Source organism: Pelophylax lessonae (genome assembly GCF_965119305.1).
Source record: "Pelophylax lessonae genome assembly, chromosome: 4".
NCBI classification, from domain to species: domain Eukaryota; kingdom Metazoa; phylum Chordata; class Amphibia; order Anura; family Ranidae; genus Pelophylax; species Pelophylax lessonae.
Window position 1 is genome coordinate 264493824 of NC_138771.1, and position 23778 is coordinate 264517601.

The window sequence follows — 23778 nt, forward strand, 5'->3', positions numbered from 1 at the left end:
GATGTTAATCCCTTCCCTGCTAGTGTCATTAGTACAGTAACAATGCATTTCTTTAACACTGATCACTGTATCACTGATCACTGTGTCACTGGTCCCCAATAAAGTGTCAAAAGTATCTTTTAGGTGTCTGATTTGTCCGCCGCATTGTCCTAGTCTGGGTATAAGTCTCTGATCGTCGCCATTAGTAGTAAAAAAATAAATTAAAAAAAATATTTTTTTTTTTTTACCAAAAATATGTAGAATACATATTGGCCTAAAATGATGAAGAAACTTGATTTGTTACATTTTTTTACTGGATGTGTTTTATAGCAGAGAGTAAAAAATAATGTTTTTTTTTAAAACATTTTTTTGTTTATAGCTCAAAAAATAAAAACCACAGAGGTGATCAAATACCACCAACAGAAAGCCCTATTTGTGGGAAAAATTGACATAAATGATTTGGATACAACGTCACACGATCACGCAATTGTCAGTTAAAGTAACGCAGTGCCATATCACAAAAAATGGCCTTGTAGTTAGGGGGTAAAACCTTCTGGTGCTAAAATGGTTAAGGTTAAACCGCTTCTCTTCCAATTTCAGTGAATGGTTGTCTGTCTTTTTGAATTCCCTTTCACTGAAAAGTTTTCTCCCTATGCTAGGGTCACAGTACTGTATTTGTTCATTCATATCATATCCCCTCTCAAGCGTCTCTTCTCCGGAGAGAATAAGTTCAATGCTTGTAGTCTTTCCTCATAGATGAGGTTCTCTAGTCCAGTGTTTCTCAACCTTTTTTCAGTCACCGCACCCTTTAAAATTATCGACAATCTCAAGACACCCCATTCTAAAATGTAAAAAATTATTCTAATAGTTTTACATAATGCGGCAGCATCGACACACATAGGATACCCAACATTAGAGGTGGTTTATTCTTTCAAAGCAAATACACTTTTGCACACTGGTACTGACTAGTTTTCCAGTGTTTCTCCTCTCCCTCAGTTTCTTTCGATCACTCAGCTAATGTGACCCCAGTGTTGATGGAGAGGAGCAGGGGAGGGTCAAACAAGGATGCTGTTCAAGCAATCAACACCATTCTTATCAACACTGATAACATCACTGGTCGTTAGGACGCCAGTGGCTGGATGGTTGAAATGGTGCACAATAAAAACCTCTGGCTTATGGCACTTTTCCACTGCAAGTACCGGCTAGTACCAGCTCGGCTCTACTCGGCCCTGCTTGGCCCGGTTTGCTTTTCCACTGCTGGTACCGCATGGTATAGGGTCGGAACGGTTCGGTACGGTATAGGTTTGCTTTTCCACTAAAGTAGTACTAAGTTAAGTGGGTGGGATAACAACGGGGTGGGTGGGATTTTCTGACCAATCAGTGGCTAGTAGTTACTGCATGCAAAGGATTGTGGGATATGGTACCAGTTTGGTACCTGTTGGAACCACAATCGAGTAGGTACTGTTTTTTCAGAGCCGTACCGTACCGTACCGTTCGGTTCCATGCAGTGGAAAAGCAAACCTATACCGTACCGTACCGAACCGTTCCGACCCTATACCATGCGGTACCAGCAGTGGAAAAGCACAAAAGGGTGCCGAACCGGTACGGTTCCATGCAGTGGAAAAGCGCCATTTGTGTAACGAATAGGGCCCTTTCACATGGGCTTTCTGCCCGGCGGCCTCCGTTTTGCTCAGCGGGGATCAATCAGCCGATCCCGGCTGAGCAGGCGGATGACAGGTCCATCTCCGCTTACTTTGCAGAGACAGACCTATCAGATCCCTGCTCTTCTCTATGGGGAGATCGGATAATAATTGGCTGTCTGTCCATTTTCATCCGATCCGATCCTCCAGACGGATGGAAAATCAGGGCACCCTGGTTAAAAAAAAGCTAGTCCCTTTATTAGCTTTGTTGCCCTTCTCTGGACTCTCTCCAGTTCCAGCACATCCTTCCTGAGGACTGGTGCCAGAACTGGACGGCATACTCAAGAAGGGGCCAGACCAGAGTCTTGTACAGAGGTCAAGACCAGCAAGATGAAAAGTAGATGTACCAGGCATATAGACTGTGCATTGTGCATGCTTCATGTTTTTAAGCAGGCTATGCTACAAAAAAATGGATTTTTGACTATCGTAAAATACTTTTCTCTGAAGTTCATTGACAGACGCAGCTCCATATTCCTCTTAACCATTGGGTTCTGCTGCCCCATACAGAAGTAGGACACTAGGCAGGATAAATCTTTGCCATGCCTATGGGGCAGTCCCTGGGGGTATACACCCACTCACTCTGCTATAGGCATTCAGTTTTGTTGCAAGCAGTATCAGAAGAAAATAACCCCAACCCAACTCATATATGGAGGAGCGGGTGCTGCGTCTGTCAATGAACTTCAGAGAAAAGTATTTTACGGTAAGTCAAAAATCCAGTTTTCGCTATCATTCATTGACAGACGCAACTTCATATTCTTCTTAACCATTGGGACGTCCCAAAGCAGTATTAACATGAGGGGTGGGAAAACAACGCAGAAAAGAATGTAATTCCCAAAGGCTAAACTTAGCCAACCAGGTAACATGGAGCTCACCTTGAAACAACATACACCCTCAAACAGAATAAATTCTTTTTTAAACAGCAGCCTGCAAAACCTTGCGCCAAAAGAAGCATCCGAAGATGCCAACACATCTACCTTGTAGAATTTTGTGAATGTTACATAGTTACATAGTAGGTGAGGTTGAATAAAGACAATAGTCCATCCAGTTCAACCTGTGTAGGTGTGTGTGGCTGTAATCATCTCGCATACTCCTGAATGTTCTGATCCTTGATATGTACGTCTAGAAGTCTTTTGAAAGCCACCATACTACCTGCAGAAACCACCTCTTGTGGTAGAGAATTCCACAATCTTGTAGCCCTAACAGTAAAGAACCCCCCACGTTGCCTGAGGTTAAAACGCTTCTCCTCTAATCGCATTGTATGCCCCCGAGTCCTCATGCAATCCCTGCGACTGAACAGCTTTTCTTCTAAGCCTAGATCCCCATTGAGATATTTAAAAATTGCTATCATGTCCCCCCTCAGGCGTCTCTTCTCCAGGGAGAATAAATCAAGCGATTGCAGATGCTCCTCATATTCAAGGTCCTCCAATCCCCTAATTAGTTTAGTTGCCCTTCTCTGGACCCTCTCCAGCTCCAACACATCCCTTCTGAGGACTGGTGACCAGAACTGGACAGCATACTCCAGATGCGGTCGGACCAGAGTTTTATAAAGTGGAAGGATTATAGTCTTATCTCTGGAATACATCCCTTTCTTTATGCATGCTAATATTCTGCTGGCTTTGGCAGCTGCCGCTTGACATTGCATGCTGTTGCCTAGTCTATCATCCACCAATACTCCCAGATCCTTCTCCATTTTGTGCCCAGACTACCAAGTTTCCGACTTGCAAACTTGTATCACTGACGCATTCACAGGGAAAGATGGAACCTGACCCTTAATTGAATAAGCCTGTACCACTGTCTGCCTGATCCATCTGGATATGGTCGCAGCAGATGCAGTTAATCCTTTCCAAGGTCCGTCCGAGAGGACATAAACGAGTCTGATTTTCCAAAGGGCTCAGTAGCCACAAGGTAAACCCTGATTACCCTAACCACATCCAAGGAATGCAAGGAAAATTATTTAGGATGCTTGGGCTTAGGACATAATGAAGGCAGCACAATTCATTTAAATGGAAATTCAAGACCACCTTAGGAAGGAATGGCTGATTAGGTCAAAGTACCACCTTGTGTCTGTGGACCACCAGATAAGGTGAATGGCAGGATAGCGCCGCCAATTCTGACACTCTGCGCGCAGAGGTAATAGCCACTAAAAAGGCTACCTCCTGTGACAGTGTAAGCAGAAGAATCTCCCTAATGTTTTCAAAAGGAGATTTCTGAAGAACTGACAGTACCAGGTTAAGATCCCATGGAGGGGTAACGGGGACCGTATCGAGGGGAGCCATGTGGCGAACACCCTGAATAAAAGTGCGAATCAAAGAATATGTGGCTAAAGAGCGTTGAAAAAACACAGCTAGAGCTGACACCTGGCTTTTGATAGTACCCAAGGCCAACCGCTGCTCAACCCCTCTTTGGAGGAAAGTCAATATCCGAGCCACTGAAAATAAGCGTGGATGCACCTTAATGGATTCACGCCATGCAATGTACAAATTCCATGTATGATGATAAATCTTCAGAGAGGTAGATTTTCTGGCCTTCAACCGTTTTGGAATCACAGAGTCAGAAAGACCCCAATCCTACAATACCTGGCTTTCCACAGCTACGCCGTTAAGGCCAGCGACTGTAAAGCAGGGTGGAAGATCGGCCCTTGAGACAGCAGATCTACCCTGAGAGGAAGTCTCCAAGGAGCATCAGTGACCAATCTCAACAGATCGGTGTACCAAGACCGGCGAGGCCAGTCTGTAGCCACCAGAATTACTGGAGTCCCTTCCACCTCTATTCTGTGCAGAAGCCTTGGCAGCAGTTTTAGTGGGGAAAACGCATAGATCAGCCGATACGGTCCCCAAGGTGCCACTAGTGCATCTGTGGCGTCGGCCAGAGGATCCTGAGAATGGGCTACAAACCTCTGTACCGTCCTGTTGAGCCGAGAGGCCTAAAGATCCACAGAGGGAGTCCCCCACCGAACACACAGCAGGTGAAACACCTCCGGGTTAGGGGACCTTTCTCCTTGATCTAACACCTGATGACTCAGGTAATCCACCTGACAAATTCTCCACTCCGGGGATATGCACGGCGAATAGGGCTGGAACAAAGTTTTCTGCCCATATTAGGATCTCGGCCACCTCTCGAGCCACCAGGACACTCTTGATGCCCCCTTGAAGATTGACGTAAATTGATTGAATCTGAACCGGTGTAACGTGAGAATTACCTACCCCGTGAAAATTACCTACCCGTCGTCACTTCCTGCCAGGAACAGCTGAGCAGCGCAGCAGTGCGCATGCTCAGAGCCCCGGATACCTAATGGAAGAACAGAGGAGCTTACTAGTGCGCATGCGCACTAGTATGAAACGATCACGGTGTACCGTGAGAAAAACCTACCGACGCGGCGCTTACATAAAACAGCTGTGCTGAAATAGGAGTGATCTCCGCTCCTGTCACTGTAACTTCCCTGCTCTCGGCAAGTAAATATAAAAGCGGCTTTCGGCTCCGTGATTTATGTTTTCATACAGCCGCCGCCGCTTTTATATTTACTATCCGAGAGCAGGGAAGTTACAGTGACAGGAGCGGAGATCACTCCTATTTCAGCACAGCTGTTTTAATGTACCCGCTGCATTACATACAGTGCCATATAACACCGGACACCCTCAAAGGTGATTTGTCCAGTGAATCAAGTAAAGCTTCTTTGCTCTGAGTTCCAGAATATTGATCGGCAGTCTGGACTCCTTTACGGTCAAGCAGGCCCGGATTGGCAGCCCCACTCCAGTGGCGTAGCGTGGGGGGTACTGGGGGGGCCAGCCGCACCGGATGCAAAATTTCGGGGGGGGGGGGGGGCGCATCCCGCGGCCGCACCAGTGTCACTTAAACGCGGCCGGCCTGACGTGCTCCTGAGATGCCTTTGATTTAAAAATGGCGCCGCCCGACGCCAACATGTCACAGCGCATGCGCCGCCGCCGCTCGGGAAAGGCCGTACACGTTCTAGCCGAACGTATACGAGCTTACCCGAGCAGTGGCGGCGCATGCGCAATGACGTGTTGGCGCCGGGCGGTGCCATTTTTAAATCTATGGCGCCTCAGGAACAGGTAAGTGAGACTCCTCCACTGCCGCACTACCTGCCAATATGCGGGGGGCTGCGGGCATACTACAAGAGATGCAGTGCTGCGGGCATGGTACACCTGTACCCTGGGAGCAGAGACGAGACCAAAGGGGAACACCACAAATTGATAATGCTCTTCGCCCACAGCGAAGCTAAGGAAACGCTGGTGTCCAGCATAAATAGGGATGTGAAGGTAAGCGCCCTTGATATCGATAGAGGCCAAAAGGTCTCCTTGGTTTATGGACGCCACTACCGTGCGAATGGACTCCATTCGCAACTTCTGTTAGATAGGATGCACTTGCCTTCATTTCTGGGCACAGTAAACAGGTTTGAGTAAAATCCTTGAAAGCGTTCCTGAGAGGGAACCGGCCCAATCACCCCTGCAACAGCAAATTTAGTACCGCCTCTCCTAGATCCCTTAACCGGTCTGGAGATAGGCATAGATTGGGTGGGAAGAATCTGTCTGACGGTCGAGACCTGAATCGGTTTGTGGACCCATTTGTCTTGAATCAAGAAGGTCCATAGTTCCGGAAAGAAACAAAGACTTCCCCCCACCCCAGTTAGGGGTGAGGGTGCCCGTTCATGCAGAAGAGGGCTTAACTGCAGAACTGGAGGGGCCTGCTCTCGGCTAACCCGACTATGTCTTCTAGGAACCCCCAGATGATCTAAATGTCTTAGATCCTTCTCCTGCGTGGGGGTGTGGGTCGCATCTAAAGACGCATCACATATATAATATTTAAACCTTGGACCGTTTTGTCCCCCCAGTTAGGCAAAGTCAGGTCTCGCTTCCAAATCACTCTTCAAGAGCCTTGCCCATTCCGTAATGGTCTGGGACACCAGAGCGATCGTGAAGTATTGAGCCCACTATCACATGTAAGTGGCGGGACAGAGTCTCATCTTCTATCAACAGGGTCTTTAAAGACCGGAGACTCCTCCACCGGAATCACAGTGGATTTGTTCAGTCTGGAGACTGGGTAGTCCACATTTGGTGGAACGGTCCATTTTTAAATACAGCGTCCGCAAGTCCGCAAAGGGATAGCGTCTCGCGAAACGCTTCGGCATCAATAACGTGTTTAAGGCGCCCCCACTGTTCAGTGACAATTTAATCAAAAAGTTCCGGACAAGGGAAAACTCTGACCTAGGGATGCACCGATCCGATATTCGAATCGGATATCGGCCCCGATACGAGCAAAATAGCTGGATCGGGGGATCGGTAAAATTAACAGATCCATGGGCCGATCTGGTTTTGCTCTTTATAGCTTGTGAGGGAGCAGAGAACAGGTGTCAAAGAAAAAAAAAAGAGCCTCCTGCAAATGCCTTTCAACTCTCCCAGTTAAGTAAACACAATGATTACAATGTATCTTTTCGTTCAGTCTGCCGGAGGAGGGAAGTTTAGGGTCCATTCACACTAGCGCAACTTGTCAGGCGACTTGGTCGCCTGACAAGTCGCGGTAGGTCGCTCGCCATTAAATAGTACAGGACCCGTTCTAATAGGAGCGACACAAGTCGCTCCGACTTAGAAAAAGGGTTCTGTACTACTTTGGGGCGACCTGGAGGCGACTTGCATTGACTTCAATTATATGAAGTCCGTGCAAGTCACGCCGAGGTCGCGGTGTACGCTGTGCACCGCGACTTCACAGGTCGCTCCACAAAATCCTGTCGCGGCAGTGTGAATGGGCTGTTAACCTCTTAAAGACTAAACCCATGACATTTTAGATTTTGAATGCACAATGTTATAAGGTATCTGCCGATACCGATCCGGAAGTATTATTTTGTTATAAGCTCACAAAACAGTACTTCCGGATCGGACTCGGGATCGGCGATTTCACAAAACAAAAGATCGGTATCGGGACCAAAAAAGTTGGATCGGTGCATCCCTACTCTGACCTACTCGGGGTTTTGTGGGTGCCAAAAGACACCTGCGTCCCTGACGCTGTAGAATCTTCTGCCATTTTTAGAGTTTCCCGCACTGACACTATAAGTGCCTCCACCAGCGCTTTCCGCACGGCTGCAGATGAGGATATATCATCCTCACCATCCGAATCAGAGTGCAATGACGCAGAACCCTCAGAGTAATTAGCATCCGTGGCAGCCATATCAACCTCAGAATCTGAGGATACAGATGAGGCAAGTGGGGGCAGTGGACGCTTTTTACTAGTCCTCCTTTTTTTGGACCATAACAACTTTTGACACCAGGGTTTCAAAAACCGCCATTAAGGCAGACAAGGGTTGCGACCCGGAGGTCCCCGCAACACCAAATAGGGGATCAGTAGGTGACACTTTCTCCTGGGACTCCATGTTAACCTGGGGACAGTGCAGTGTCACTTTAAGAATACTGCAAAAAAACGGCCTACACCGCTGCACCAGCTGTACTACAAGTCCCAGCACACTAAGCTGCAATATAGCAGAGTGAGGGAGCAACCTACAGGGACCCCAATAGACTCACCACCGCCCGATATTAGGGAGAGCAGAGCCGGCCTGAAGTGTTCAGAAAACGATCCTCACAGGTAGTGGAAGTACCTGGGTCAGCACCAGAGGTAAAGCCTTGCCCCTCACTGCTGTACAGCGTTCTCGGGCTCTGAGAAAACGGCCATCCAATGCATTTCAATGAGAAACTACTAAAAAATGGCTGCTGAGCCTTGTATAACTGATCTACAAGAAAGTGGCGGCATCCTCGGCATGCCATGTGGTTTACAGGATCCCCTGAGGGGTCCAGCGATCAATCAGGCATAGGGGCGCCCTGGCAGGGACCCCCACCAGGATTAACCCCACGCGGATTGCGCGATCAGCGACATCGGCGCCCCCCCCAGGGCCCCCATCGCCTGCTACAGCCCCTGCACCATACCCGACTAAGGTAGGAACCCCCTATTAAATAGTGGGGAGGATGGCCTGTGAGGGAAGCCTTGGATGGTCGATGGTTCCTAGGGACCCCACATACAAGGGGGGGGGCATGGGGGATGGGGGGTAACCAGAGAGTCTGACCATCCCAGGGAGGGGCCCACGTCCATCCCGAGACTGCAAGAGAAAAAAGGGGGACACTACTCACCATACCAACGATATTCGGGTGGGAGTGCTGATGGCCAAGGTATATGCTGTGACTCAAGCCAAACCAGGTTGTGTGTGTCCCGGCGAGGTGTTCCACCGCGGGCCAGCCCCTGTCCAGTGGGGCTATGTTGTGGCGAGGCCAAGCACGGAGCTGCGACCTGCACACGCTCACTGGCCAGACTGGGAGACCATAAGGATCTAGAATATCCAGTCTGACACCCAGTCCGGCTGTTGATTGTAGTTCTCTCAGGAACATAACTAGCTAAAAATAATTTAGACAAAAGGTTCCCTTTTTACATAAAAATCATGCTAGGACCGAAATCCCAGCAGGGAACTAGGTCCTTACTCCTGACTAGGCAGAAAAAAACCTGAATGCCTATAGCAAAGTGAGTGGGTGTATACCCCCAGGGACTGCCCCATAGGCATGGTAAAGATTTTTCCTGCCTAGTGTCCTACTCCTGTAGGGGGCGCTAACCTAATGGTTAAGAAGAATATGGAGCTGTGTCTGTCAATGAATGATAGAGAAATACCATATTTCTAGCAAGTTGCCAAATAAGTGTAAACAGTCTTTTTTAGTACCATGTAAACCGCAGATTCTTTTATGTTTTGAAAAGAACATCCATCTCCACATCCCCTCTGCCCAGGACGGACCAGTGATGTCAGCAGCCCACTGCATCAGCCTCAGGAACAGTCCCGGCTGCATGTTGTTTTCATTGTAGTTGAGCTCAACATGTTCAACCAATGTGCCAGTGATATATGCAGCTGGCTATCCCTGAGGCTGGGAATGTTTTCATTAAGCCTACTCAGACAATGCAGCACTAAATTAGGGTCATTAGGGCCATCCAGCAGGGGATCCAAGAGCAAATCCCCTGCTGAATCGGAGCACAATGGGATGGATGGATTCCACTTTTGTGACATACACTATATTACCAAAACTATTGGGACGCCTGCCTTTATACACATGAACTTTAATGGCATCCCAGTCTTAGTTCGTAGAGTTTACCACTTGCCTACAGTGCACTTTCACCCCCTTCCTGCCCAGGCCAATTTTCAGCTTTCAGTGACAATTGCGCAGTAATGCTACACTGTACCCATTTGAAATTTTTATCATTTTTTCACACAAATAGAGCTTTCATTTTGTGGTATTTAATCACCTCTGGGGTTTTTATTTCTTACAAAAAAATAAATAAAAAAAGACAGAAAATTTTGAAAAAAAAAAGTTTTTCTTATTTTCTGTGAGTAAATTTTGAAAATAAATAATTTTTCTCCTTCGTTGATGTGTGCTGATGAGGCGGCACTGATAGGCTGCACTGATGGGCACTGATGAGGTGGCACTTATGGGCACTGATGAGGAGGTACTAATATGCCGCACTGATGGACACTGATAGGTGGCACTGATAGGCGGCACTGATGAGCACTTATAGGTGGCACTGATGAGCACTGATAGGCGGCACTGATGGACACTGAGAGGTGGCACTGATGGGAACTGAGAGGCGACACTGATGGACACTGACGGGTGGCACTGACGGGTAGCGCTGATGAGCACTGTTGGGCAGCACCATCAATGCCCACAATCAGTGCCCATAGTGCTGCCAGTCAGTGCCCATCAGTGCCTAGATGAGCAGGCACTGATGGGCACTGACTGGCAGCACTATGGGCACTGTCACACTTTGAATGACAATTGCGCGGTAATGCTACACTGTAGCCATTTGAAATTTTTTATCATTTTTTTTCACACAAATAGAGCTTTCTTTTAGTGGTATTTAAACACCTCTGGGGTTTTTATTTCTTACAAAAAAAAAAAAAAAAGACAGAAAATTTTGAAAAAAAAAAAAAAAGATTTTCTTATTTTCTGTGAGTAAATTTTGAAAATAAATAATTTTTCTCCTTCACTGATGTGCGCTGATGAGGCGGCACTAATAGGCTGCACTGATGGGAACTGATGAGGTGGCACTTATGGGCACTGATGAGGTGGCACTGATGAGGAGGTACTAATATGCCGCACTGATGGGCACTGATAGGCGGCACTGATGAGCACTGCTAGGCGGCACTGATGAGCACTGGTAAGCGGCACTGATGGGCACTGAGAGGTGGCACTGATGGGCACTGACAGGCGGCACTGATGGACACTGACAGGCGGCACTGATGGACACTGACGGGTGGCACTGATGGGCACTGATGGGTGCCACTGATGAGCACTGATGGGCGGCACTGATGGGCGGCACCATCAGTGCTCACAATCAATGCCCATAGTGCTGCTGTTAGTCAGTGACCATCAGTGCCTAGATGAGCAGGCACTGACTGGCAGCACTATGGGCACTGATTGTGGGCACTGATGGTGGGCAGTAATTGGTAGTTTATTCACATTTTGTGTAATCAGGGCACTGATGATCAGTGCCCTGATTACTTGCACTTGTCTCCCCTATGAGGAGGAGCCGCTGATCGGCTCTCCTCGCCTCACACACTGACAGTGTGAGGCGAGGAGAGCCGAATAACAGCACTTCCTCATTTACATGTGACCGGCTGTGATTGGACACAGCCGATCACATGGGTAAAGAGTCATATCATTGACTCTTTACCGAGATCGGGGTCGCGCCGTGTCCTAGCAACACGGCGTGGTCACGATCACCGCTCCAGGCTGTTCTGGTGAGCCGTCATTTGACGACGTCCCAGAACAATAGCTACACCCCTCCACCGTCATTTGACGGCGGGCGGGTAGCAAGTGGTTAATATCGAGTTGGCCCACCCTTAGCAGCTATAACAGCTTCAACTCGTCTGGGAAAGCTGTCCACAAGGTTTAGAAGTGTGTCTATGGGAATGTTTGACCATTCTTCCAGAAACACATTTGTGAGGCCAGATACTGATGTTGAAGAGAAGGCCTGGCTCGCAGTCTGCGCTCTAATTCATCCCAAAGGTGTTCTATCTGGTTAAGGTCAGGACTCTGTGCAGGCCAGTCATGTTCACCCACCCCAAACTTTCTCATCCATGTCTTTATGGACCTTGCTTTGTGCACTGGTGCTCAGTCATGTTGGAACAGGAAGGGGGCCATCTCAAAACTGTTCCCACAAAGTTGGGAGCATGAAATTGTCCAAAATGTCTTGGTATGTTGACGCCTTATATGTTTCCTTCACTGGAATTAAGGGGCCACATCCAACCCCTAAAAACAACCCTACACCATAATCCCCCTACACCAAATGATTTGGACCAGTGCACAAAGCAAGGTTCATAAAGACATGCATAAGCGAGTTTGGGGTGGAGGAACACAGAGTCCTGACCTCAACCAAATGGAACACCTTTGGGATGAATTAGAGCGAACACTGTGAGCCAGGCCTTGTCATCCACATCAGTGCCTGACCTCACAATATGAGCTTTTTGAAGAATGGTCAAACATTCCCATAGACACATTCCGAAACCTTGTGGACAGCCTTCCGAAAGAGTTAAAGCTGTTATAGCTGCAAAGGGTGGGCAAACTCAAGATTGAACCCTATGGACTAAGATTGGGATGCCATTAAAGTTAATGTGCGTGTAAAGGAAGGCATCCAAATACTTTTGGTAATATAGTGTACATGCCCATTGAGTTTTTTCTCTGCATTTTTACAGCAGGCTATGGTGGAACTGTGTTGGATCTATGAGCTGCTGGATAAATGGACTTGAGCTTGTTCACATCAGGCTACTTCTGACTGGTCACATTTAGACCCCTTTCACACTTGTGCGACTTGTCCTGTGACTTGGGACTGCAAAGTCACATGACAAGTCGTAATCCATGATTTCCAATGAGTACCGTTCATATCTGTGCGACTTCAAGTCGCAACTACTTCAAAGTAGTCCCTGCACTACTTTGATGCATTTTGAGGTTCATAGCCCTCAAGATTACATAGGGATTGCTTCAAGTCCAGTCAAAATCACGACAAAAATCGCACAACTTAGGTCGGACAAGTGTGAAAGGGGCCTTACACTAACTGGCCACTTAAGCCCCGTACACACGTAGCGATCGTCGGCCGAACGATCGGCCGTCTTTTGTCCAGGGCTGTCGTGTCTGTTGAAAACTGCAAAAGACTGCACACGAATTTTGTCGGCCAACAACAGCCGACTGCAGAAGTGATGTCATGTGATGGTTAACTTTCCTTGTCTTTTTTCTTTTCTGAGCATGCCCAGTCTTGCAAATCTGCTGTCTGTTGGCCGAAATCTGTACTGACTGGCGAACAATCGGCCGTTCTGGTGTTGGCCAACAAAAATTTTAATGCTTGCACGACAGATTCTGTTCGGCCGAAAATGCGCTGTCGGCTGTCGGAAGCATCATACTAACAAGCCTACAATCGGCCGATCGGTCGTCGGACGAATATTTATGGCCGACAATCGGTACGTGTGTACGGGGCATTAGGCACACCTTCCTAGTACTGGGTTGGACCCCCTTTTGCCTTCAGAACTGCCCTAATTCTTGTGGCATGGATTCAACAAGGTGTTGGAAACATTCCTCAGAGATTTTGGTCCACATTGATGGCATCACGCAGTTGCTGTAGATTTGTCGGCTGCACATCCATAATGCAAATCTCCCGTTCCACATCATCCCAAAGGTGCTCTAATGGATTGACATCTGGTGACTGTGGAGGCCATTGGAGTACAGTACTTCATCTTTTTCACATGCGTACAATACTCTGTGCTTGCATTGTACCTTCTGAAATCATATATCTATGTACTATGTCTGTACTTATTTTCTATAATCTTTAATAAAAGAAGTTAATGTTAAAAAAAGAAGAAAAAAAAAAAACCTGTTGTGAGATGATTTGAGCTTTGTGACATGGTGCATTATCCTACTGGATTAGCCATCAGAAGATGGGTACACTGTAGTCATAAAAGGATGGACATGGTCAGCAACAATACTCAGGTAGGCTGGGGCATTTAAATGATTCTCAATTGGTACTAAGGGGCCCAAAGTGTACCAAGAAATATCCTTCACACCATTACACCACCACCAGCCTGAACCGTTGATACAAGGCAGGATGGATCCACGCTTTCATGTGGTTTATGCCAAATTCTGACCCTACCATCTGAATGTCACAGCTGAAATCAAGACTTTTTAGACCAGGCAACATTTTTCCACTCTTCTATTGTCCAATTTTGGTGAGTCTGTGCAAATTGTAGCCCCAGCTTCCTGTTCTTAGCTGACAGAAGTGGCACCTGATGTGGTCTTCTGCTGCTGTAGCTCATCTGGTTCAAGGTTTGAAGTGTTGTGCGTTCAGAGATGGTATTCTGCATACCTTGGTTGTAACAAGTGGTTATACAAGTTCCTGTTGCCTTTCTATCATCTCCAACCAGTCTGCCCATTCTCCTCTGACCTCTGTCAACAAGGCATTTGCATCCACACAACTGCCGCTTACTGGATATTTTCTCTTTTTTTGACCATTCTCTGTAAACCATAGAGATGGTTATATGTGCCAATCCCAGTAGATCATCAGTTTTTAAAAAAACTCAGACCAGCCTGTCTGGCACCAACAACCATGCCACCTTCAAAGTTACTTAAGTTCCCTTTCTTCCCCATTCTGATGTTTGGTTTGAACTTCAGCAAGTCGTCTACACCACGTCTAGATGCCTAAATGCATTGAGTTGCTGCCATGTAATTGGCTGATTAGCAATTTGTGTTACCAAGCAATTGAACAGGTGTACTTAATAAAGTGGCCAGTGAGTGTAGATCCAGAAAGACAGAAAAGGCTGCAGTCCTTTCGAATTTCTTTACTTCAGCCTAGGTTCACACTGATGTGGTGCAGGATTCTCAGTGATTCCTGTGTGTTTCCCGCACCACATCGTAATTGTACTCTATTTATGTGAACCCACTGCGGGTGTCAATGTGAACACTGAGTACTGAAACACCCCAAAAATGGTTCCCAAAACACAGTGCGATTGGCAGAATTGGAACACATTGGTCCGATACGGATCATGTGCAGCAAAAAAAGACCTGGAAGGATTCGGAAGTAGACACAAGTCTTTTTACATCTACCTGTCCATAGACCTGTATGGAGTTTCTGATCAAACCCATCTGAGAGGCTGACAGCTGATCAAAACATGACAGCGTGTAGACAGGGAAATGCTGAATAAGGACAGAGGAGATACATAGCACTGAGACTGTTAGTAGCACAGAATTTTATGAGAATAAAACCATTGCATTTTATATGATACACAGTAACTTATAGGGTAACTCCACTTTCATGGGGAAAAAAACATAGCAAATAAAGAAAAAACAATATAGCGTATACAATTGTGACACAAATCATATTGTAATTGAATGTTATTAAAAATGACCTTTCCGTTTCAATCTGCAGCTGTTGTAATTTTCTGCAAATGCATTGCAATATGGCTACCTGGAGCTGTTCTGTACACAGAATGTATACTGACCACACCCCAGAAACATCATTTCCTGCTTCTGTGATTGGCGCACCAATTTTCCCAGAAGTCTGCCTAAGATACAATTCAGATTTCTGGCATCCCCTGCAACAAAAAATAGAATTTTTTGTAAGAACTTACCGTAAAATTCTTTTCTCTGAGTCCTCTGACAGTCGCCGCCCACTCATATAGTCTGCACTTCTGGATATTGGTCTTATCCACAGGAGTAAGCTAGGCATAAGATTTTGTTAGAAAACATTCACAAAACCTTTGTATAGACACACCTACAGGTTGCTGTCCCTCTGGTCCAATGCCCCCAGCTAGCAGCATTCCCAAATCAGTTTGGTAGCAAGCAGTATAGAGATCCATGAACCCCAAAAGAGGGGTGGGGGGCGGCGACTGTCAGAGGACTCAGAGAAAATAATTTTACGGTAAGTTCTAACAAAAAATTATATTCTCTCTTACGTCCTCTGACAGTCGCCGCCCACTCATACAATCTGCACTTCTGGGACGTCCCAAAGCAGTGTAGATGTGAGGGGTGGGAAACGTAACCGTCAAAAAGGCAACGCAGCACCAAGGTCAGAGAAAAGAACCTTTTCTGAACCAGAAAGGTAAATACTGGTTAACAGGAAAGCTCAACAGGAGCGAACAAACCCAGGAAAGCAAAATAACCAAGGGGGAAAAACCCCAACAGGAGGAGACAGGCTTAAAACCGCCATGTCTCCCCTAAGGCACTGCCGCACTCAGAACTTTGCGGCCAAAAGAGGCATCTGCCGATGCCAGAATATCAAGTTTGTAAAATTTTGTAAAGAAAAATCACTTTCTCAGAGAGAAAAAATAATAAGAAGTAAAACGGCTGAGACTGCAGCCCCAGCCAGGGAAAAGCCAGCATACTCCTATGCTAGGCAAAGACAAACTGATTTGGGAATGCTGCTAGCTGGGGGTATTGGACCAGAGGGACAGCCCCCTGTAGGTGTGTCTTTACAAAGGTTTTGTGAATGTTTTCTAACAAAATCTTATGCCTAGTTTACTCCTGTGGATAACACCAATACCCAGAAGTGCAGACTGTATGAGTGGGTGGCGACTGTCAGAGGACGCAAGAGAAATGTGATTTTCGGTGAGATACTCCCAATAGGAACACGTCTAATGGGATACAGGCCCAGCAGATTTCCTCATTAGAGCCCTGCAACTGCCACAGCTGGTTGATAATTATGAAACCACTCCCATTATACCCACTCAACACAGGAGAATAGAGGAACAAACAATGATTTCTTTAGAATAACAAAAGGTAGGAATCTGCAACAAAGTTTGTTAAAATCCTTGTAGTGTACAGAGATCACCCAGTGGGGAATGTTTTTTTCTTAACAAAAGTGGAGTTACGCTTTAACACGCTAAACAGCATCCAGTTAGGGATTAAATATATTTTAAAGGTTATTGTTTTAAGGCGTGCTTATCCTTTAACTACTGTAAAAACTTGCAATTTTTTCCTCAAAACAAGGGAAGAGGGAACTAAAAAAAAATGAAAATATTTTTTTTTGGGATGCAGGTATCTAGTTTTGACAGTTCCCCTTGGAGCACCTAGGCGATCAAGCAGAAGTTAACCACTTCCCTCCTGGCTGGCTGTGGGACCATTCACAGGGCGCAGGTCGACTTTCTCATGCACAGTGGGATTCCGGCTGTGAAGCCGCAGGGAGTCACATGCGGTCCTAAAGTTAACAAGGTGGCATCAGGGACCCAAAGACTGGTGCAGAACTGGCTTGGATGAGGACAGTGCTGGATCCCTAGAAAGGTAATTGTCCTTTTATTAAAAGTCAGCAGCTACAGGAAACGTCACACTGGACCTCATGCAACTTGGATTCTGTGCCTATCCACTCTTCCTCCAGACTCTGGGACCTTGATTTACAAATGAAATGCAAAATTTTCCACAGTCCGGGATGATTTGGGGAGCCATGTCATCTGCTGGTGTTGGTCCTCTGTGTTTTATCAAGTCCAAAGTCAGCGCAGCCCTCTACCAGGAAATTCTAGAGTACTTCATGCTTCCCTCTGCTGACCAGCTTTATGGAGATGCTGATTTCATTTTCCAGCAGGACTTGGCACTTGCCCACACTGCCAAAAGTACCAATACCTGGTTTAATGATCATGGTATCACTGTGCTTGATTGGCCAGCAAACTCGCCTGACCTAAACCCCATAGAGAATCTGTGGGATATTGTCAAGAGGAAGATAAGAGACACCAGACCCAACAATGCAGACAAAGCAACCTGGGTTTCCATAACACCTCAGCAGTGCCACAGGCTGATCACCTCCATGCCACGCCGCATTGATGCAGTATTTCATGCAAAAGGAGCCCCGACCAAGTATTGAATGCATGCTATACTGTACATGGACATACTTTTCAGCAAGCCAACATTTCTGTATTAAAAATTCTATTTTTTTATTAGTCTCATGTAATATTCTAATTTCCTGAGATACTGCATTTTGGGTTTTTACTAGCTGTAAACCATAATCAACAAAATTAAAAGAAAAAAATGCTTGAAATATGTCACTCTGCGTGTAACGCATCTATATAAAATATATGAGTTTAACTTTTTGAATTGAAATACTGAAATAAATTAACTTTTTGATGATATTCTAATTTTATGAGATGCACCTGTATATGGTTATAAATATAATGTTGTTAGATTCTGTTCGTATTGTTTCTGGAAAAAAAAGGTTTTTTTATTAGTCTATTGCAAACCTTTCAAAATGACAATCTAGCTTTAACACTGAGAAACTCTGTATTTGAGATGTTTCATTATGCAGTGATAGAGATAATACATTCAATAAAATCTTACTATTAGGAGAGTTATCATAGGGGTAGCTAGCCACCAAGGCACCACCATGAAAATTAGCGGACAGCACAAAAGTCTCCTGCGTAAGCCAGTTCATGACAGCCTGGGTTTCTGGTTGGATTGGATCAGTGTTTTTCTCAAAGAAATCAGGAAAATTTCTGTTTAGATCAAAGCCATTTGCATTATACCTAAAAAAAAATACAAGTGTTAACTGATAAAGAAAAATTAAGTAAAGTCAATCAACTTTATCCTTTGCTAGTATCTTATAAGATATTTACAGTAAACCCAAGAACAAACATGTAATATATCAGTTAACCACTTGCCGACCGCCGCACGACTATCTACGTCGGCGGTCAGCCCCTCACAGGCAAACTAACGTAGGGCTACGTTGCTTGCTTGTGAGGGTCTAGGGAGCGAGCGCGCGCCCCTGGAGGCGCGCTCCCGCTCCCGCGTGGTCACGGACCCCCCCGCGCGCGTGTGACCAGCGGACCCGATGTCCGCCGGCCACTCGGCGATCGGCGGGGGAGAGGGAGAATGTCAGGCAGCTTGTGTAAACAAACTGCCTGTCATTCTCCTCGCTGCAAAGACACTGATAAAACGGATCTGGTATGTAGATCCGTTGATCAGTGTCCTTACAGCTAGAGCCACAACCAATCACAGTAGAAACCACGCCCCTAGGGACACACACAGCCCCTCCCTTCCAAATAAAGTTAACCCCTTCACTACCAGTGTATTTTTACAGTAACAGTGCATATGTATAGCACTGATTACTGTAGAAATGTCACTGGTAACCCCAAAAGTGTCAAAAATGTCAGTCAAGGGTCCGATCTGTCCGCCGCAATGTCGCAGTACCGCAAAAAAAATCGCAGATCCCCGCCATTACGCGTTAAAAAAAAAAACAACAAAAATGACAAAAATCTTTCCCTTTGTTAGTAAACGCGATAACTTTTGCGCAAACCAATCAAAATACGCTTTTTGCGATTTTTTTTTACCAAACATAGGTAGCATAAAACAAATTGGCCGAAAATTTTTAAAAATTTTGATTTTTACATTTTTTTTTGGGGGAATTTCATATAAAAAAATGTGAAAAATATTGCTATTTTTGCAAAATTGACGCTCTTTTTTTGTTTATAGCGCGTGATCAAAAAATCACACAGGTGATCAAATACCGCCAAAAGAAAGCTCTGTTTGTGGGAAAAAAAGGACGTCAAATTCGTTTAGGTACAGCGTCGCACGACCGCGCAATTGTGCGTTAAATTCACGCAGTGCCGAATCGCAAAATACCCCCTGGTCGGAATGGGGGTAAAATCTTCCGGGGCTTAAGTGGTTAATCAGTCTTCAGATGCTGACTGCATTTGTTTTCTTATTTTAGAATAACCACGTTTTCTGTAAGTACTGAAAGATAACTCTTTATTTAGTTCTTGGTGTGCACAGAACAGAATTATCAAAAATCTTATCAGGCACTCCAGATAACTTCAATGAACTACAAAGCAACTCCTCTGTGTTATATAGAAGAAAAAAGGCCCCTTTCACACTTGTGCGACCTAAAAGTCGTGCAATTTTGCCGGAATTTTGACTCGACTAAAAGCAATGCCTGTGTAATCTTGAGGTCTATGGACTTCAAATGCATCAAAGTCAGACCAAAGTAGAGCAGGGACTACTTTGAAGTCGGGTGCGACTTGAAGTCACACAGATATGAACAGTACTCATTGGAAATGGAGTACGACTTGTCATACGACTTTGCATTCACAGGACAAGTTGCACAAGTGTGAAAGGGGCCTTAAAAATGCAGCCCAGGGTAACACCGCTGTTCCTCCATAGTTACAATGGAGCAAGTGGGTATTGTCCCCAAGGACAGGAAGCATGTTACTGCCAGGATCACTAGGTAAAAGTAAAGGAAAGAAGCCTGAAAAAAGGAAACTAATGAAGCCATCATATCAAAGGACTGATAAAATGCAATATCTTACACTTTGTGTGATATAGATACAGATTCACACTGCTTTGTGTTTACACCATCACATCACGCCCCATTACAAGCAAAGCTGCACTGACCATTTTTTTTGCAGGAATGTAACAGACAGTAATACTTTACACTCAGTGGAACACCAACGCACATAATTTACAATGTTAGAATAGTGTAAACTGGCCCTAATGAGGAGGCTAGTTTCAAAAGAGTATGTTTACAGAACACAGAGGTGTTGCTATGCTAATGTATTTCTCCCTGAAAACAACCAGCTGCCTAAATATGTATTTTAGTGGTGAATGTTTGTTGTAAGACACAAACATTGTATATATATATATTATATATACACATATATATATATTACCAAAAGTATTGGATTGTAGGTAAGCAGATTGTAGGTAATTTTAATTACAATAAATTACAAAATGGTTTTTGTAGCAGTGATACACTATTACCAAATGTATTGGGATGCCTGCCTACACACACACATGAACTTTAATGACATCCCAGTCCATAGGGTTCAGTATTGAGTTGGCCCACCCTTTGCAGCTATAACAGCTTCAACTCTTCTGGGCAGGCTGTCCACAAGGTTTAGAAGTGTGTCTGTGGGAATTTTTGACCATTCTTCAAGAATCGCATTTGTGAGGTCAGGCACTGGTGTTGGAGAGAAGGCTTGGCTCCGCTCTAATTCATCCCAAAGGTGTTCTGTTGGGTTAAGGTCAGCACTCTGTGCAGGCCAGTCAAGTTCCTGCACCACAAACTGTCATTAGTGCAGTGACAGTGCATTTTTTTTTAGCACTGATCACTGTATTAGTGTCACTAGTCCCCAAAAAGTGTCACTTAGGGTCAGATTTGTCTGCCGCAATGTTGCAGTTCCACTAAAAATTGCTGATCGCCATTACTAGTAAATAAAAAATGTAAAAAATAAAATTTCTATAAATCTGTCCCATAGTTTGCGCAAACCACTTAATATACGCCTATTGGGATTTGTTTTACCAAAAACATGTAGCAGATAACATATTGGCCTAAATTGATGAAGAAATTCGATTTTTTACCTTTTTTTTTGTTGGATATGTTTTGAAGTAAAAAGTAAAATATATTGTTTTTTTTTTTTTCAAAATTGTCGGTATTTTTTGTTTATAGCGCAAAAAATAAAAACTGCAGGAGGTGATCAAAAACCACCAACAGAAAGCTCTATTTGTGGAGAAAAAAAGAACATAAAATTTGGGTACAGTGTCGCACAACAGCGCAATTGTCAGTTAAATTAACGCAGTGCCGTATTGCAAAAAATGGCCTGGTCATGAAGGGGGGTAAACCTTCCAGGGCTGAAGTGGTTAACTCAACACAGTTTTATTCTTTATATTTAGTAACAACTTGGTAAGTTACATTGTTTTTGTATGCGCTACTAAACGTGTTTTTTTAATTTAAAATATTGTTTTCATAAACATATGCGCAACTAGGGGAATCTTTTACAAACCATTTAAGATGTAAGTGAAAATTTTTTAAAAAAGTGAACATTTGCAAAAATAGTGTAGCAAACTGAGACTAGAAGTGGAGAGCAGGGCCTTGCACCTGAAAGGGTTAACAGCACATCCTAAAGGGGTGCTCAACTTATGAGCAAAAATTCACAAACTAGCAAAACTGTGTGAGCCAGTGCTCACTGATAATAACTGAAATGAATCAATGATAACAATTACAAATTAAGAATTTAAGGTACAAAATGTCCATACAGTCTACAAAAGGTGAGAAAATGTCACAAGGAGGGTCATCAGCTGGACGGACCCACAGGCAGATGGGGGCAGCGCACACCTTCCCCGGCAGTTCCTCAGCAGGGAGTAGGGTTTCAACTTATGGCCCGCAGGGTACATGTGGCTCTCGGAGCCCTCTGATGTGGTCCTCGACCTCAAACGAGGTAAGCGCACTTCTGTTATATCCTGCCATGCAGGAGTTTTGGTGCCCTTTCAGAAACTGCACCACACTCACAAGATATAATAGAAGTCTATAGCAAAGAGTAGCTAACCCGCAGGAAAGCTGCAGGTGAATAGTGCTGCACCCGGGTTGTGGGTAAACCGCATTGCATCAATGTGTAAGCAGCCTTATAGGGGGCTCAGGACAGTAAGGGCTTGTTTACATTTGCAGTTTGGAGGGCCTTAAAACCCCATAGTTGAGAAGTGTTTTTACTACACATACCCCTAACCACTGGTGTAGCATCAGAGGTCACAAAGGCAATCCTGCCTCATACTCTAGGGGGCCAGTGCTCCCTCCTTGTCACATTCTGTTTTAGAATTGGACAGGAGGGGAAGCGAGGCGGCCTATACAGGATCAGATCCTCTCAATTGTGCTCCTGCAACCCCTGAAAGCCAGCTTCCCCTCCCTCCTTTCCCTCCCACCAGCAGTCAGCGGCTGCAGGAGGAAAATGTTCCTTATGCTATACAAAATAAAAAATTGTAAATTCTGAACCATTTAATTTCATTATGGCCTGAATGTGGTTAGCAAATCACTTATATGACCCTTACTCTTCAAAAGGTTGAGCACCCCTGTCCTAAAGTATCCAGGTTCCTTGAAATTTCTGTCTGTGGGAGAATCTAACCTGGATACTTTAGGACAGGGTCATTACTCTTCAAAATGTTGAGCACCCCTGTCTTAAAGTATCCTTGAAATTTCTGCCTGTGGGAGAATCTAACACTGCGTCCTCTTGCTATGTGCTAATATACCAGGGAGAATTGATGCTGTTTTAAAGGCAAAGGGCAGGCACACCAAATTTTTTTACAATTTTCACTTTTTGGTGTATGCAACTCGAAGGTTGTTAATTGACACAAGAAATCTGTTCATTTCAATTTTGCAAGTGCCCTTATATTACCGCAATATATTCACAAGTGAAAAAAGAACCAAAAAAAAAAAAAAGAACAGCAGCTCTGACTTACCTTCCATTAACGTTGGTACAATCCAAAAGAACTGAACTTTCAAAGCCATCTGGATTCATAGAAGGCATAATATGTATGCGGGTTTTAGTTATTATTTGTGTAATATTTGGATCAGACTGATAATTTGTTAGGAGGTATTCTATTAGGTGTAGCATCAGTTCTCTCCCAACTGCCTAGATGAAATGAAAACAATTGCAGAAAAACATATTAGAGTGTAGGGTGATTCTACATTTGTGTTAAAAAAAATATAGCATGGGCGAGGCCTCGAGCGTGATGGGATAAGTCGCAGGTGGTGAGAGCTCCGTCTACCTAAACTCCGGTAATTATATCCTGCTGCCGTGACTCCGCTCCTACTTACCCTCATTTGTTCCCCACACTCCGCTGACCCTCTGGGACTCATGTCGCCGCCCAAGAAAACCGCGGAAGCCAGTTCTCAGCTCGCTAAGTTCCGCCGCCAGGAGCCGAGCATTCAGGCTGAAGATGGCGACGGCACCTCCTCTGAAAAAGAGCGCACGGCGGCCGACACTGCCAAGGTACTGGATGCTATATCCCTATGCCAGAGCACTCTTATTACCAAAATAGAGGAAGTTAAGATAGATATATCCCTCATCAGACAGGATATGTCTAAACTGCGTGACCATGTGACTGAAACAGAGACCCGTATCAGCACTGCTGAGGATATCCTGCTTCCCCTGCAGCACTCCACGGAGGACATTAAGGGCCAGTTACAACAACTACACCCCAAGCAGAATGATATGGAGAATCACTTGCGGAGGTGCAATTTGAAATTTATTGGCTTGCCTGAACGGGTGGAGGGTGCTGATCCAGCCAGCTTCCTTGAGGATTTGCTCCTCAAGGCTTATGGACGTGAATCA

The 23778-nt window shown here is 45.2% G+C and overlaps 1 protein-coding gene across 2 annotated transcripts in view; it reads right to left on the reverse strand.

Annotated features, from left to right (window-relative positions):
• Positions 1 to 23778, reverse strand: part of CPM (carboxypeptidase M) — a 224544-nt gene that overhangs the window by 101594 nt on the left and 99172 nt on the right. For both annotated transcript variants that reach the window (XR_014225138.1, XM_082253363.1), the window contains exons 4-5: positions 22904 to 23076; positions 18020 to 18204 (exon numbers count right to left, since the gene is read on the reverse strand). Coding sequence is in view for 1 of the 2 variants with exons in the window: in XM_082253363.1 (XP_082109489.1) it covers positions 18020 to 18204; positions 22904 to 23076 (358 nt within the window). In the remaining variant the exon portion in view is untranslated. The remainder of the gene's footprint in view (positions 1 to 18019; positions 18205 to 22903; positions 23077 to 23778) is intronic.